Source organism: Carassius gibelio, chromosome A18 (assembly GCF_023724105.1).
Source record: "Carassius gibelio isolate Cgi1373 ecotype wild population from Czech Republic chromosome A18, carGib1.2-hapl.c, whole genome shotgun sequence".
NCBI lineage: Eukaryota > Metazoa > Chordata > Actinopteri > Cypriniformes > Cyprinidae > Carassius > Carassius gibelio.
The window spans coordinates 18,544,544-18,559,988 of NC_068388.1; the positions used below are offsets into that span (position 1 = coordinate 18,544,544).

The 15,445-nt window shown below is 37.0% G+C and overlaps 1 protein-coding gene across 2 annotated transcripts in view; it reads right to left on the minus strand.

Annotated features, from left to right (window-relative positions):
• LOC127933971 (homeodomain-interacting protein kinase 3) overlaps positions 1-15,445 on the minus strand; it is a 55,808-nt gene that overhangs the window by 6,277 nt on the left and 34,086 nt on the right. Inside the window, exons 4-14 of one of the 2 annotated variants that reach the window (XM_052531099.1) lie at positions 13,764-13,883; positions 13,176-13,262; positions 10,106-10,290; positions 9,840-10,002; positions 6,687-6,761; positions 4,838-4,955; positions 3,478-3,599; positions 3,225-3,352; positions 2,908-3,075; positions 1,609-1,914; positions 772-918 (exon numbers count right to left, since the gene is read on the minus strand). In XM_052531099.1, the coding sequence (XP_052387059.1) occupies positions 772-918; positions 1,609-1,914; positions 2,908-3,075; positions 3,225-3,352; positions 3,478-3,599; positions 4,838-4,955; positions 6,687-6,761; positions 9,840-10,002; positions 10,106-10,290; positions 13,176-13,262; positions 13,764-13,883 (1,619 nt within the window). The remainder of the gene's footprint in view (positions 1-771; positions 919-1,608; positions 1,915-2,907; positions 3,076-3,224; positions 3,353-3,477; positions 3,600-4,837; positions 4,956-6,686; positions 6,762-9,839; positions 10,003-10,105; positions 10,291-13,175; positions 13,263-13,763; positions 13,884-15,445) is intronic. The other variant, XM_052531100.1, reaches the window with a different exon arrangement.

Here is a 15,445-nt window from a genome sequence, read left to right on the forward strand (position 1 = left end):
GAACAAAGACCAAATAATTCTTACTCAAGACACATAAAGCACACAAAAACATACTCAGTGAAAAAGAGTGCTTGGAATGAAACACTAAATACCTTTTTTCTCTTTTTACTTCTGTCTATTACACACACACACACACACACACACACACACACACATACAGACACACGCACATATACATACATACACACACACACACACACACATATATATGCATGTTGCATGTTTATGTTAAAGTTTTCATGTAGGTAGATTTGGGTTAGTCTGCAGCAATTATAAATAGCTTTTTATAAACAGAGTAGAGGTCTAGACTATAGGTGTGTTCACACAAACACAAATGTTTGTCACAGAAATTAAGTTTAGTTTTCACTCACAATTATTCTGTTCAATTCAATGTGTAAAAAACATGCAGACAGGCTGACTGAAAATTCAGAAATAACCCAGTTATGCCAATTCACAAAGCACTACGCAGCATGTCATTTCTAAAATCCACTTGTCTCAGAGAAGAAAATAAGTCAAACGGTATTTACAGGTTTTCAATCAGCCATTTAGATTTGATTGGTGTTTATCAAACAACACCAAATACAACAGCACAGAGGAGAGCTACTTCTGAATCGTTTCTTTGCCATTCACTGTTGCTGAGAACCACCAAGTTGTAGTTTTAAATAACAGCAGCAGCTTTGGGCATGGACCAAAAGCATTATTGGTCATAGTGTGAACAGGCCTCAAGTCCTCAGACTACTAGTACTACTAGTGCATGTGTGAAGGTCAAACCTGTTGGGTCTATTGCAGGGGGAAGCGCTTGACTGTTCTGAAGCAGATGAACTGGTGCTAAGGGTTGAATCGGGACTGCTCAAGGAACACACACGCTCCATATTCATTGTGCTGTGACAGGCCTCACACTCGGGACTACCCTTACACCTGAAACACAGTGCATACTTTTCAACAATGCCTTTTAGAGGTGTGCAATACTGATGTCAATATTTACTGTGAGTGTGTTTTTGTGCTGGTACAATAACTGGTTCAGGCCAGGCCCAAATATTTGAACGTGCTTGCGCATTTTACAGTGAAAAGTTTCCTGTACCTGGAAAGAGGTGTAACATTTCCGTCACGGGCTTGAGGTATTCAGCCAATCACAATAAACTAGATAGTTGCCCGATCAGAGAACACTGCGCTTTTCAGAGCGATGAGCTTTGTAAAAATCGATGTGTTTCAGAAAGGCGGGGCATATACGAGCAACAACAATGCACATTATTTTGAAAATAATGTTTTTTTTAACCTTGATACTGCGTAACCACATTGAATTACACTAAATACACAACAGAATGTTCTTTTTAGCAACGTCATATCACCCCTTTGGAAATCTTATCTCTTCTTCACCCTGTCACCTGTAACAAAGTTTGTGTTTTCTTCCATGGTACAGTGAACGAGATATAATAAGTGGCCCAATATACATGGACGCATTTGGTTAAAATTTTTTTGGGGGGGGCTCAATTAATTATCTTTTGCTTTATTAAAGAGAAATTCGAAATGTAAGAGCAACATAAGGGTTGAATAGATTTGATTTATTTCCTTTAAAACTTCCAGACATATATCAGTCAGTAAACTCACTCTAGTGAATGTTTCTGAGTGTCTGGCCCCTCCTCATCTGTTTCACTGCTGATACTGATGACGCTGCGTGCAGGGCTCGGAGAGTCTGCGATCACAATGGTCGGTCTCTGCTTCTGAGACACAGCTGAGTCTTCGTACTCTGGTTCTGCTTTACAGCACAAAGGCTCATCCTCTGGCACCGTCTCTGACTCCGCCTCCACTACACAATCCGCTGCCGCCTCCTCTGTGTTTTTGGCACGGTCTACCATCTTTGGGTACTGGCATGATGAGTTTTGGGAATTGGTGCTGTGGATGAAGTTGTTACTTCTGGTGGGGATGACAATGATTAATTAGATGAGCATAGGTAGGCTGATAAACTCTTGTAGGCACAGTGTTACTTCAATAAAATTCATTTGAAAATAAAGTAAACAAATTACTCATTAACAGAGCAATAAACTGATTTGTTGATTAATGCTGCTAAAGTGTGTTCTGGGACTGAAATCTCTATAAACATTTATCAAAAAACAAAAGTGATCAACTTTCAAATGCTACCTGCAATGCTGCTTGTAAAATTATTATGTCAAGGAATACTGGTTTGAATATTGGAATATTTCCTTTTATTTATTATTATTATTTTTTTTAATAATATTTAAAAAACATAATTTTAAAATACATTAAGTGGCAAGTGTTATTAAGTAATATGATAGAATACTACATTATTGCAAATAATATTTTATCAAAATACTTAATTTTATATGGAAGCATAACATGGGCAAAAGTTCAATTTAAAATGTGGTAATATTTCAAAAAGCAATGTACACCTGTAGTCAAATTTATACATCCACTATAATTTTTGCAACACACGGTTGCAAACTGAAAATTCAAAAATGTAATTAGCTTTTTCCATGTTTGCACTATATTTAAAATGTCCATTTGTCTGATCAATGCCCATTTACTTATCAATTGCAATTATGTATTCAAACCTCTATAGTTTAATAAAGTTGAAATAAATAAAAATAAAAAAACAACAACAACAAAATAAACATACAAATTGACCAATATATTCATTAATACGGATTTAAATCTGTAGGCCTGAAATCTCCAATAAAAACCGCAGTGCAATGCAATAAATAAACAATTTAAATGCATTAGTTCTAAAATGAACTGAATATTTACGGTCCATTTAATGGTCATTTTGTACAGTGATTTCAAAACCTGTTTTAATTAACTCATTAATTGGTAACTTCAAATTTTTATTTCAAGTGGAACTTCAAGTTCTCCATACATCAGCAGACTGTTGGATATGATGTGGGGACTAACCTGTTTGAAGATGGTTTATTTCTCTTGTTAGCAGCTGGCTGGGGCCACACCACATGAGCGATCCCTATGCTGATAGGCTGGTGAGCTGACATAGCCATTGGGTTGGTTAACAGTGGCTGGTGGTGGGGTATCATGGAGCTGTAATGGTTGCCAAGAGAATGAACTTTCCTGGAAAAGATGGAAGAGAAACAAAGCCTTTCAAAGTGTATAAAGAAAGATGAGTCACACAAGAATCTGAAACGTGTTACAACATCAGAACAATTGAGAGATAAATATAGCAGAGCAAATATAACGACAGAGAGACTAATTTCACCAACCCCCAATTCGCTAGTCTGTGTGGACCTGCCACTGATTCTGAGGCCATAGTTGTTGCTGAAGGTGCCACAGAGGTCACCTGGGGCCAGGTAGGCACCAGGATCTGCTGGCCATGACTTGACCACGCTTGCTGTATAAATTAAAATAAAAAAGATAAAACAAGTTGAAAAAAAAAAAGCATAACGTCTTGTTACGGATAAATAAACAAAAAGGTAACCATATCTTCCACCTTAAAGATCCCTTTCCTTAGTTTACCTGTGTAATGAGCGCTGGTCTGATCTGTAGAGGCTGGATGGCAGAAGCTTGTGTCACCAGTGGTACTGTATTTTCCATACACACAGAGTATCCCGCTGTTTTTCTTGGGTTGGGTGGGAGACCTGTGACATGAGGCAGGTTTACTATCTTAAATAAAATGATTTTCATTATTTGAAATAAAAGAAACCATAATTAAAAATAAAAATAATAACCAAAAAAATATCTTATTTCTGTTTCAAGTTAAAATGGTAAAATAACTAAAACTAAACTTACTGAAATAAAACAATACATTTAACAAAAGTCAAAAACAACAAAATGAACTAAACTAAATAATGAACTAAATTATTACTAATGAATCAACTAATTAACTAAATAAAACAGAAAAAAATATCAGTTCAAAATATTAACAAAACTATATATCAATGGTACTAAAATAACACTGATACCTGTATGTATTATTATAATGTAAAAAAAAACAAAAAAAAAAAAACACTAACACATGCTTGAATCAGTTAAGTTAGGGGTTTTTTGAAATGTGTTTGAGTGTTTGAAATAACTTGATCCGATGTGGATTATGATCACCATACAAGGTAGAAATATTTATAAGCGATGTAAAAGACTATGGACGCTAAACATTAACATTACCATATTAAACATGGTAAATGCTTGGAGAAATCAGACGTCAGCATCTTATTCTCTATCACAAACATTACTTAGTAACATATTTTATCTGTCATACTGTAAGTCTAGTCTCGAGAGTTTAGCTACGCGTAGCCTCTGTCATAAAAATATAATAAAGTTTTTTGTTCGTGAGCTTTTATGAAAATATAGAAAAAATATTGTTCTTTCTAAATGTGATGTATATAGGCTACTGTGACTACAAATAAACAGAGACTCGACTGAATAAGCGAGCTATGTTCATAACGCTTTATTTCTGTGTGACTAATTTTCAATCCTGATGAATTAATTCATTATGAACAATGTATTACTTATCATAGTAAAACATCGATGCCTTTGGATTTAAATATTTAACAAAGCATGTAAACAAACAGCCGCTTCTATCATGTTCGTTTTGTGATCGCACTAGTTCCAGTGAACTATTTCTTATTAGTTTTCGGATAAGTGACGGGGCACGTAAAGGGCGGGTCGATGTTGGAAACGCAGTGCTATTTTGGCCTTGGTGCTACAGGTCTGAGGCTCTTAGCCCTGTCCGTCCCATTTAATGCTCTGGCTCGCACTGGTCAGACAGTGGAAAAGCGGCTCAAGTGTCCCAGCTCACAAACCCCCTGCAATTCCCTCACATACCAACAGGGGTTCATGAACCACACCTTGGGAAACCCTGAAACTGAAGGTAAAGTACCTTGCAAGGTTGGGGGACAGAGAATAAGTGCCTGCTGGAAAGAGTCACCAAACTGAGCACTTCCTGCCTGGAGAGGTATCCCAGCATGCATCACTGAAGAAGCAGATGAAGCTAAAGCCTACAGAAGGAGAAGAAAAGAAAAACATCAATATAAAGTCTAAAAGATAAAGTTTCATGTTTAAATAAGTGATATTCAGTTGCACATTCCTGTTATGCATTTACATACTATGTAATTACTGTGTTATAACTGGGTAATAACTAGGCACTTAAGGCCCAAATATACTTCAAACGAAATCGAAGAACAAACTGTTCTTTCAATAAGCGAATTTAAAGGGTATACAATAAATGAAATTTCAAACGAACATACATTTGTTTTTATCAAAGGGAAATCATGACACCACATAAAATATAAAAAGGTGTAAAAATTTATACAGTTTAATAAAATAAATGAATACTAATAAAATAAAGTAAAAGACTGACTCCAATATTTTTTTTTCCACTTCATGCTAAAGTTTTCAGACTATGAGCCATTCACACTTCCCATAAAGGACCGATTATGGAAAAAGAATGGTTCTTTTGTATGGCAAACATGATACTTGACTCTGAACTGCAAAACATTATTATTTTGTCTATAATATTCTGACCACTGCGTCCCGTCTCACACCTAGTTTGCCTACACTTCATCGTTGTTGTGTTTAGGGGATATGTGAGCATCACAACACATTTACATTAATCTACACCCCGCCTCCAGCAGCAAGGGGGTGTTGGAAAGTTTGTAAACAAGAATACCGTCGCTCAGTCTTTTCAAACTTCTTTTTGCCCCCAAACGAAGAACGAAAATGAACTCTGAAATATATCCTTAACCCTAAAACTTACCTTAAACCATGTAGTCACAACATATTTTTTGTATATATTTTCAGCAAGCACTGTGCACTGTAAGTGCAAACACTAAAATAAACTGCAACCGTATTGTATTGATAGCTTTTATCTTTTGTTCCTTGCAATAAAAGGTGCAACGATGGATATTTGTTAGGACACACATTACAGTGAACTGCATTCAAATGTCCAATAGGGGGCGACACGACATTAATAGAGAGCATTAAGACCACACTGGGCCAGGGGGCTATGACTTACTGCAGGGGCCCCCCATCACTAATATATATATATATATATATATATATATATATATATATAAATGCCTATTTTTATTGCACTTTATATATATATATAAATATATATATATATATATATATATATATATATATATATATATATATATATATATATATATATATATATATATATATATATGTTGTGGAGCTGTATGTTATCATACACTATATGGGGAAAAAGTACCATTATACCAACAGGAAAATGACATAGTATTCTAAATACATAAACATTAATATGGAGTTGGCCCCCCATTTGCAGCTATAACAGCTTCCGCTCTTCTGGAAAGGCATTCCACAAGATTATGAATTGCTTCGATGGGAATTTGTGTCCGTTCATCCGGTAGAGCATTATTGAGGTCAGGCACTGAATTTGGATGAGAAGGCCTAGCTTGCAATCACTGCGGCAGTTCAACCCCAAGGCGATGGGGTTAAGTTCAGGGCTTTGTGTGGCCCAGTCAAGTTCTTCCACACAAGACTTATCCAACCATGTTTTTATGGACCTTGCTTTGTGCACTGGGACTCAGTCATGCTGGAATAGAAAAGGCCCTTCCCCAAAGTGTTCCCACAAAGTTGGAATCATAGCATTGTCCAAAAGGTCTTGGTATGCTAAAGCATTAATATTTCCCTTCACTTGGAAGAAAGGGGTCTAGCTCAACCCCTAAAAAGCAGCCTCATACCTTTACAGTTGGCACAATGAAATCAGGCAGGTAATGTTCTCCTGGTATCCACCAAACCCAGACTCGACCATCATACTGCCAAATAGAGAAGCATGATTCATCACTCCACAGAATACATTTCCATTGCTCCAGAGGTCCAATGGTGGAATGCTTTATACCACTCTATTTGACACTTGGCATTGTACTTGACATTGTTGTGAGGCTTGCATGCAGCTGCCCGGCCATGGAAACCCATTCCATGAAGCCCCCGCTGCCTTGTTATTAATGCCAGTGGAAATGTGAAACTCTTCAGATATGGAATCAGCAAAGCGGTGGCAACTTTTATGTACCATGCACATCAGCACTCAGTGACCCAGCTCTATGACTTCACATGGTCTTCCACTTTGAGTTGCTGCTTTTCCTAAATGCTTCCACTGTGGAATATCTAGCAGGGATAACATTTCACAAACTGACTTGGTTGCATCCTTTACGGAGCTCTTCAAAATGTTTGTAAATGCAGACTGCATGGCTAAGGTGTTTGATTTTATACACCTGTGGCAATGGGTCTGATTGAAACACTTGAATTCTTTTAGCATGGTAGTTAATGTTAATGTATTTTGGCCTTGCAGAATAGATATGCTGAATTCTACTGAATTGCTGCTGAAACACTGATAAGGTGCTGTGAGTATTTAAGACATACAGCTCATTGGCTGAATATTTATCATGAACCAATCAGCTTGAGCCAAGTAGTTTAACGCTGTGAACATCATCAGCCTGGGACATTATGACAGAACTTGCATTTAAGTTATTCCATTCCATTATACATCATCAAATATGGTTTTATGGACATGCTTTTCAAAGTTAACACTCTCAAGCGTCACAGCCATAACTCCAGTGTACTGAATAACACAAACAGCCTGTAGCAGCGTGACCGTGTGATCAGAACGGTGTGAACGTGACCAGGGTCCACAGTCAGTGTTCTTCTATCCCAGATAATTGCGAACAGCTGACCAGATTCACTTCTTTTAATACAATTTACCAGTTTGCAGAACTGAATGTTGCAAAAGAGAAGTCAACGAGGGACACATTATGTTGTGAAAAAAAGAAAAAAAAAGCTACCATGCTTAAAAGGTCATCAAAGGTATTAAAACATTCTCTGTGTTATCTCAGGTCAGTTTGGTGGCGCGTCTCTCCTTGGAAACCGAATGCTCTCTCCACGTTGCCATGATGTCAGCAATGTTGCCATGACACCGGCAATGAGGGGTCCGATTTGTGAGATGCAAAACCACATTGCAGAAGAAAAAAAAAGTCATTTACATGAACAGCTAAAAGAAATACGGTAACAAATATCATCCTACAGTACAAACGTTTTAGGAGGAAATATATTAAGGATTATTTGAAATGTAGTCAGAGGCAGCGAGTGTTGCGAGCCGTGTTTTGACAGCCTGTCATCACCTGCACTGAACGGTGCACGTCATGCGGAAAGAGTCAACGTGATCCTCCACACATTAACAAAATAAAAGGCAAGAAGCAGAAGCTACAATAAAAGAACAAAGCGACAGGAGTGCAAGACAGAGCAAAAACAAAAAAACACACTAAAAGAATAGATGATGTAATACTGTCTCTGGCGGACAAATTATGCAGGATATGAAAATGAAAGTGTGTGTGACAACCATTACAGCAAACATTGCTGGTGGTACATCCAGAAAATTCTGATGTTATTCTGATGTTACACCCTGAAAGATCAAACATCATTTTGACATTTAAAATATTGCTGACAGTTTCTTCAGTCCTAACTGCAAAGAGCTTGTTATAGTTGATAATGATACTGTTGAAGCCCACTAACTGTGAAATTAGAAAGGACACTAACAGTGAGAAATGGTCACTAATGCGGTACTTTTATATAAACAGTAGCAATATATTCTAATCAGTTACTTAAGGTAACCCATTTATGCATTGGCAGGCAGTTTTATCCAAAGAAAGCTAATATTTTTGATAATAATCCAGCAGCAGTAACTATCTAGCAGATACTCATAGAAAGACAGCATTGCAAACATATGTTTATAAACATAGTACGTTGCAGTAGTGTGCCTTCATAAAATAGAAAAAGATGCAAGTTTACATGCATCCAAATAATCCATTTATAATGTGACTGATGGCAAGCATTTATGTAAACACCTAAATCGACCCTAATTAAATTCTGATCAGATGGAAAAGGGTGTTTTAGACCTGAAATAATCAAGTCAGCAGGAAAAAAATATCATACAAACACTTATTTTCGCATGTACAGACACCTGCACAATAAACACACATATTTATATTATAAAATCATCCTTTGCTTATTTCCATATCTTCTGAACTGGTCAGCTCTTCTGAAATTTTCTGAAATAAAATCCATGCTAACTGTCTTTGCTAACTTTCTTTGCTATTTTCATGGCGAATAACAAGCTAAAATAGTAAAAAAAAATAAAAAATAAAAAAAAAACTATTTCCAACCCCATGTAAGGCTTTTAAAGTTTGATTTAGATAAAAACCCTAAAATGGATTAACTGTTGACTTAGAGAGTGTTTGTCGAGTATAATAATTTCCTATAGAAACTTAAACCAGCACAATTTAAATATAATTTGTCAAAGAGATACTGGACTCTGGCTTGTATCAGTGGATCTTTATTTGATAGTAAGAACTTGTGATTCTGGAAAGTCTTTTCAGTACTGTGTATATACAGTGTGATCTGACCCAGGGATTATAAAAAAATTAAAAAAAAGTGTAACCACAGGAGAGTTTGGTGAAAATCTGACATTGTGACAGCCCTATATTCAAGGTATTCATTTATTCCTTCGTTATATCAGTTAATGCATTCCTGGGAACCAAATCCATGCTCTACACAGTTTGAGCTACAGGAACATTAAACTTTGAGGTCTTCAAAACATGCGTCGTGCACTGCTTTGACCTTCATTTGAAAAAGTATCGCAGATAGCGCCACAAATGCTGTTTTTACAAGATTGCTGGGTAATAAGGAAACAGGAAGTGTTTATAGTAAACCGTGAAAACCCTGAAAGCAAAGACATGAGCTGATTTTCATGTAGAAAAACAAAACAAAACAATACTTAAGTCTTCACAACTTTTTTAACAGTATTGTAATGCTCCTGACAGTAATGGCAATGCTTTTAATACCTGAGTGTGAATGCCGGTCACCTTGCAGAAGGGCAGGGTAATGTTGGGTGCTGCACCAGTGCTCGGGACAGTCCTGACAAATGGAGCCTTGGTCCGACTGAGAGACTCATAACTGCCTGGTCTTGAGCAGCACACGTCCATAATGTGAAAACACGATTTGACACTAAAGAGAGAATTCAGGACACAAAACCTCTGTCAAAATGCTGTTCTTCAAAAGTCAGCAGGACTGAATCAGAAACAGGGTTAAGGAATGAAAAGCCGCTCACTGGTTGCTGTGGGGGAAGTCTAGCAGGTGTTGCATGGTAACAAAAGGATGGCTAAGGGCATCACTCGGGGCGATTCTTTCCTCTGCATCGATGAACAACATTCTCTTCAGCAAACCCACAAACTCTACACGATCAGCCTTCTCTGCCAACAAATCACAGCCTTCCAGATTCATCACAAGATTCACCTGCAAAAAAAAAAAAAAGTCAAAACAAACAGTTGGTTAGGTTAATCATACTGAGGCCTGCATAGTATCTGCACACACAGAAAGCGTAGCATACTTCAACAGATTCTTTATGGGTATCATTTAGTAAGTTTCAAATAAATTAATAGACTTAATAAGCAAGGACACATAAAAATTTATCAAAACTGACAGATTTGATCATTAAATTATGCATTTATTAGTTCAAATAACTGCTGTTATTCTGTACTTTCTATTCATCAAAGAGTTCTTAAAAATGAATCACGTTTTGCTAATAATAAATGCTTCTTGAGTACCAAATCAGCATATTAGAATGATTTCTGAAGGATCATGTGACACTGAAGATTGGAGAAATGGCAATAAACTACATTTTAAAATAAGTTACAATACAAAAGTTGTTTTAAATTGTAATTATATTCCACCCTCATCACCCCATGTATCCATTCGACAGATTTGCCCTCACATACACCTTAGAACATTTGGGGGGGTAAATAAATAATTCAGACTCAATGTGGTCCTACTGAATAAAATAGAGGACTGACTCACATTTGCCTACACATGATTTATTCATGTATAGCGTGTGGTGGAGCGATCAGACAGTTATTTGCTATATTAAACAAATAATTCCTAACATCCTTCACCCAACCAACAAGCCAAATATGAGGGTCTATGTACCCTTTCCCCCAAAATACAACTAACATCTCAAAAATGCAGAACAGGCCTCTGGTTATCATGGCAGGAAAAAACAAACCATCTGTAAACACTTGTTTTATTGCTCATAGGGATGCAGGCAAATCAACTCTCACTCATTTTCCTCAAAGGAAAGGCACATAATGCCCATTGAAATGGGCTCTTTCGTATTAATTCATAGACAAACCTTTCTATGACATTCCTTTCAAGCATATCCCCAGGTCAATATGTATATTACTGTTGTATACTGTTTTATGCATGCTTATGATAAAATCCTTAATTAAAGGGGTCATACAGTATGATGCAATTAATTGCTGCCGCCATGTTGTGGAAAAGTAGACACAACTAAAAAACAGTGGTTAAGTTGTATACACAACACTGTTTCAGAACAGTTTAACCCAAATATTCAGATGTGTGGAGCACATTTTATGGAGGACTGCTTCCTGAACCAGCAGAGTAGCCTACAATCCGTCTGATTCTAAAAAAGTGGGACAGTTTCAACTTTACTTTCAACTTAAGGACAGTCTGGTGCTTCTGACTCACAGTCTGTAAGTAAGTTTTTTATATTAAAAGAATTTGCCACTGATGATTCAAACATAAGTTTTGAACAGTGTAGCACTTCTTGTTTGTCGTTTCTCCGATCACAAATGCGGACATGGTTTTATGGTTACGCTGCGCGATATGCAACGCTTAAAAAACAGTTTAAATCATTATAATCAGTAATTATGTCCCCACTGGATGCAACAAATGCCTCGTTTGTAATATGGTTGCCTTTTTTTTTTTTTTAGAACAATGAGTTTTGTCAAACGCGTTTCAGAAAGGTGGAGCATAGAGAAGCAATAATAATGTACATTATTTGGAAAATATATATTTATTTTTCACCTTAAACCACATAAACACCTTGCATACACCAAATACACAACAGTGTTCTTTTTAGCAACTTCACATGACCCCTTTAATTTAACCTCACCTATTCCAGGTTTGGTCTCTATGAATTTGTATTTTGATGATCTAAATGAGAGGGTATATTACATTTTGATACCTAGGCAACATATTAGTGTTTTAAGAATCTAAAATAGTTTTGCATCAACACCCAATTCAGTGCATTTGCAAAATGCCATGCTCAAAGAAAGAGAGTCTAAAATTTTCCCACCAAAAGTACTAGTCACCATTGGATCATTGATGGTGTGACTCCCACAGAACTTATAAGGCCTAACATAAGTGATCCACCTAGGATCTTTTTTTTTTTTTTTTTGTCTCGTCTCTAGGGTCTCTGCTCTCATCACCTTCCCGTCTTCCTCTGGTCCCAGGGCCAGCACGGCGACTACAGCCATGTCTTTACTTTCCATCTGGGAGAAAAGTCTCCCGACCACCACAGAGTGAGAATAACATCTTTTGGAGTTCATCACTCTTTAAACCCAGAAAACATTATCACAACTCCAACACCACCAAACCTTCCAACCATCAACACTTTCATCTGAGACTGCATCAGGACACTCGTTCAACAGCCAAGGCAATGCAAGCATCGTACATTTAACTAAAGGAAACAGAAGTTTAGTATAAGCTGTAGACCCCCCATTTTAAAACGGCGCTGATGGTTTACTCACTTCTTTTCATAGTTTCATTCCCTGTTTCTCGAACCGTTTCATTCATTCAGTTTCATTTGCCCTTCCCCCATGTATGACTGATTGTATGTATTTTTTTCTTTAGACTAGTTAGTGCTAGTGTTTAGTTAATAAAACTGAATAAAACTTTGTGATTCGGTCACTGCTTGTAAATAAATGTCCCTTAAACGATTCCTGATCTTGTCACATGCTCTAATTTATTAGTACTGGAAGAAAGTTATTTTCTGTGGCCACAAAAATAAAATTTCTAAGAGTTGATATAAAATCCAACCAACAGATTAGTTGATTGTAATATTAATTCAGCTACAGTTACTACTGATATAAATAACTAATTAAGTATAATTAATTGTAATTATTTATATACATTTCCCTTTTGAGCTAATTTGCTCCATGTAACACTTTAACTTGCACAGCACAAAGTGAGTTTTCTATTTGCATTCGTAAGGTAACTCCCCTTGCAGACATTTTCCACTGGGAGAGAATAAGGTGTGAATAATGACTAATGTGGTAAAAGTGGGATTTTCTAACTTGTGCTCTTGATCCAAATATACGCACATGCGCCATGTCATCCAAACACCTGAAGATGTACTTTCTGGCTTCTTTTGATTTGAGCCCCGTCTCTGCCTCGTGCTCTTCTGTGGACTGAAACATACACATAATGTATAGCTATTAAACTCAACTTTGATACATGTCCCAGGTCTTGCAATGCATATGTTTTTATTGTACACAATGTATTATTTGTCTTTCATTAAAATGTAACAGTGGATTCATTTCAGGAAGAAATGTCCAGCTTATAACAATAATTAAAAAAAATAAAAATAACACATTAAAGTTTATTGTCATGAAAATGTTTTTTTAAATGCTTACCATATTGTAAAAACCTATATTTAAACACAGACTGACATATTTAAGCTAAATATTTTCTAAGTATTTCTTGAATATTTCAAGACCCCTGAACACATTTTCTTTTCTGATAATATAAACAAGGCTGTAGGTGGATAAAAATAAAATTTTAACTAATAATGTAATTAATGTTACCAATAATGCCTTCTTCAACATACATTTATGATTAGTGAAGATGATGCAGGTGTCTTGGGTGAGTGATCTGTGTGTGTGTGTGTGTGTCACAGTTCTTGATCTCACTTTAAGTCTCCAGGCCGCATACGGCGAGTCCGACTCCCGGCAAAAGAAGCGAGATGTCTTCGTCGCCACATTTAACAGATGTTCTCCTGGCAGACCCTGCGTCTGAGAAATGTAGCGGATCTGAGGAGAGGCAGATGGGAAAGAGTGAAACAGAACTTGGTGAACTCGATCATTGTTAATGTTTTAACACCGTCCAATGTAAATGGATACATCAACAAAAGACTGTCAGGTGCCTAGAAACAGCATGTGTTCTCAAAAACACGTTGAGAATGCAGCACGTGTTCTAAACGACACGCAGAAACGTCCGATTTATGGAGTCATGCTTGTGTGAAACCCACGGGAGGGGGAGTGTGGCCATTTTGTGTGCGTTCTTACGTCAACAACACTATGGTGTGCATGAAAGATCTATTAAATCCTCAGTTTCACATGGGGACTGCAGAGGTGCAAGACCTGCAGTGGCACATCTCAACACATGACACTTTGACCTCTCAACCCAGACTGGGCTAGAATATTTGTGATAGTCTGGTTCTGTGCTAATGTTATGAGCGCGGGTAAACCGAAGGCTTGAATCATGGGCATTCATCGCCAATGACGTCATTACGTCGAGCAGAAAAGAACTGGTGAACCGTTTTCTTCAACCGGTTTATTGAATCGAACTGTTAGAAAAAAACGGTTCGCGGAAAAGAATGAAACTTCCCATCACAACTGGTAATCTGAAAACCGATGCAGCTGGTTCTTGACTTGAGAACAAGTACGTTTTCGTTTGTTATCTGGCTCGGCTCGGTGTTCATCTTCAGTTCTCTCTTCACAGCAGTTCAGTCAGTGTAGTGTTTGAGTAAATGAATTACTCCGGGATATTGGTTTGTTTTAACTCAGAGGGAGTGTCAGCCACATTAAAAAAGTTAACAGCTTAAAGGTGCAGTAGGGAACTTTTGTAAAAAAAAATATTTTTTACATATTTATTAAGCCTGTCATTATGTCCTGACAGTAGAATATGAGACAGATAATCTGTGAAAAAAAATCAAGCTCCTCTGGCTCCTCCCAGTGGTCCTATTGCCATTTGCAGTAACTCCATCGCTCCCGGTAAGAAATCAACCAATCAGAGCTGCGGTCCGTAACTTTGTTTGTGTTCAAAATGTAGAAAAATTTATATAATAAGCGAGTACACCATGAATCCATTTTCCAAACCGTGTTTTTAGCTTGTCCTGAATCACTAGGGTGCACCAATAATAAGTGTTTATATTCAGACTATTTTAGATTGCTTCGGGGGTACCGCGGCGGAGTAACCCAGTACCTTTGTGTTTCTTCATAGACATAAACAGAGAGAAGTAGTTTCGGCTACAATGTTCTTCCACAAGATGCAAGCAGTTCTGTTTATTAAACGCTAGAGCGTCAAAAGTTCCCTACCGCAGCTTTAAGTCATTTGTCAATTAATGCTTATTGGAGACGCGAACCATTTCAAACGATTCAGTTCAATTTGGTGAATTGGTTCAAGAAGATCCGGTTACATCGAGTGATTCATTCGCGAACTGGATATCACTAAAATGTAGTGTTTTGAAAGCGCTCACAACAAACCCAGTAGAGAAGACAATGCTGAATAAAGTCGTAGTTTTTGCTATTTTTGGACCAAAATGTATTTTTGATGCTTCAAAAATTCTAACTGACCCTCTGATGTCACATGG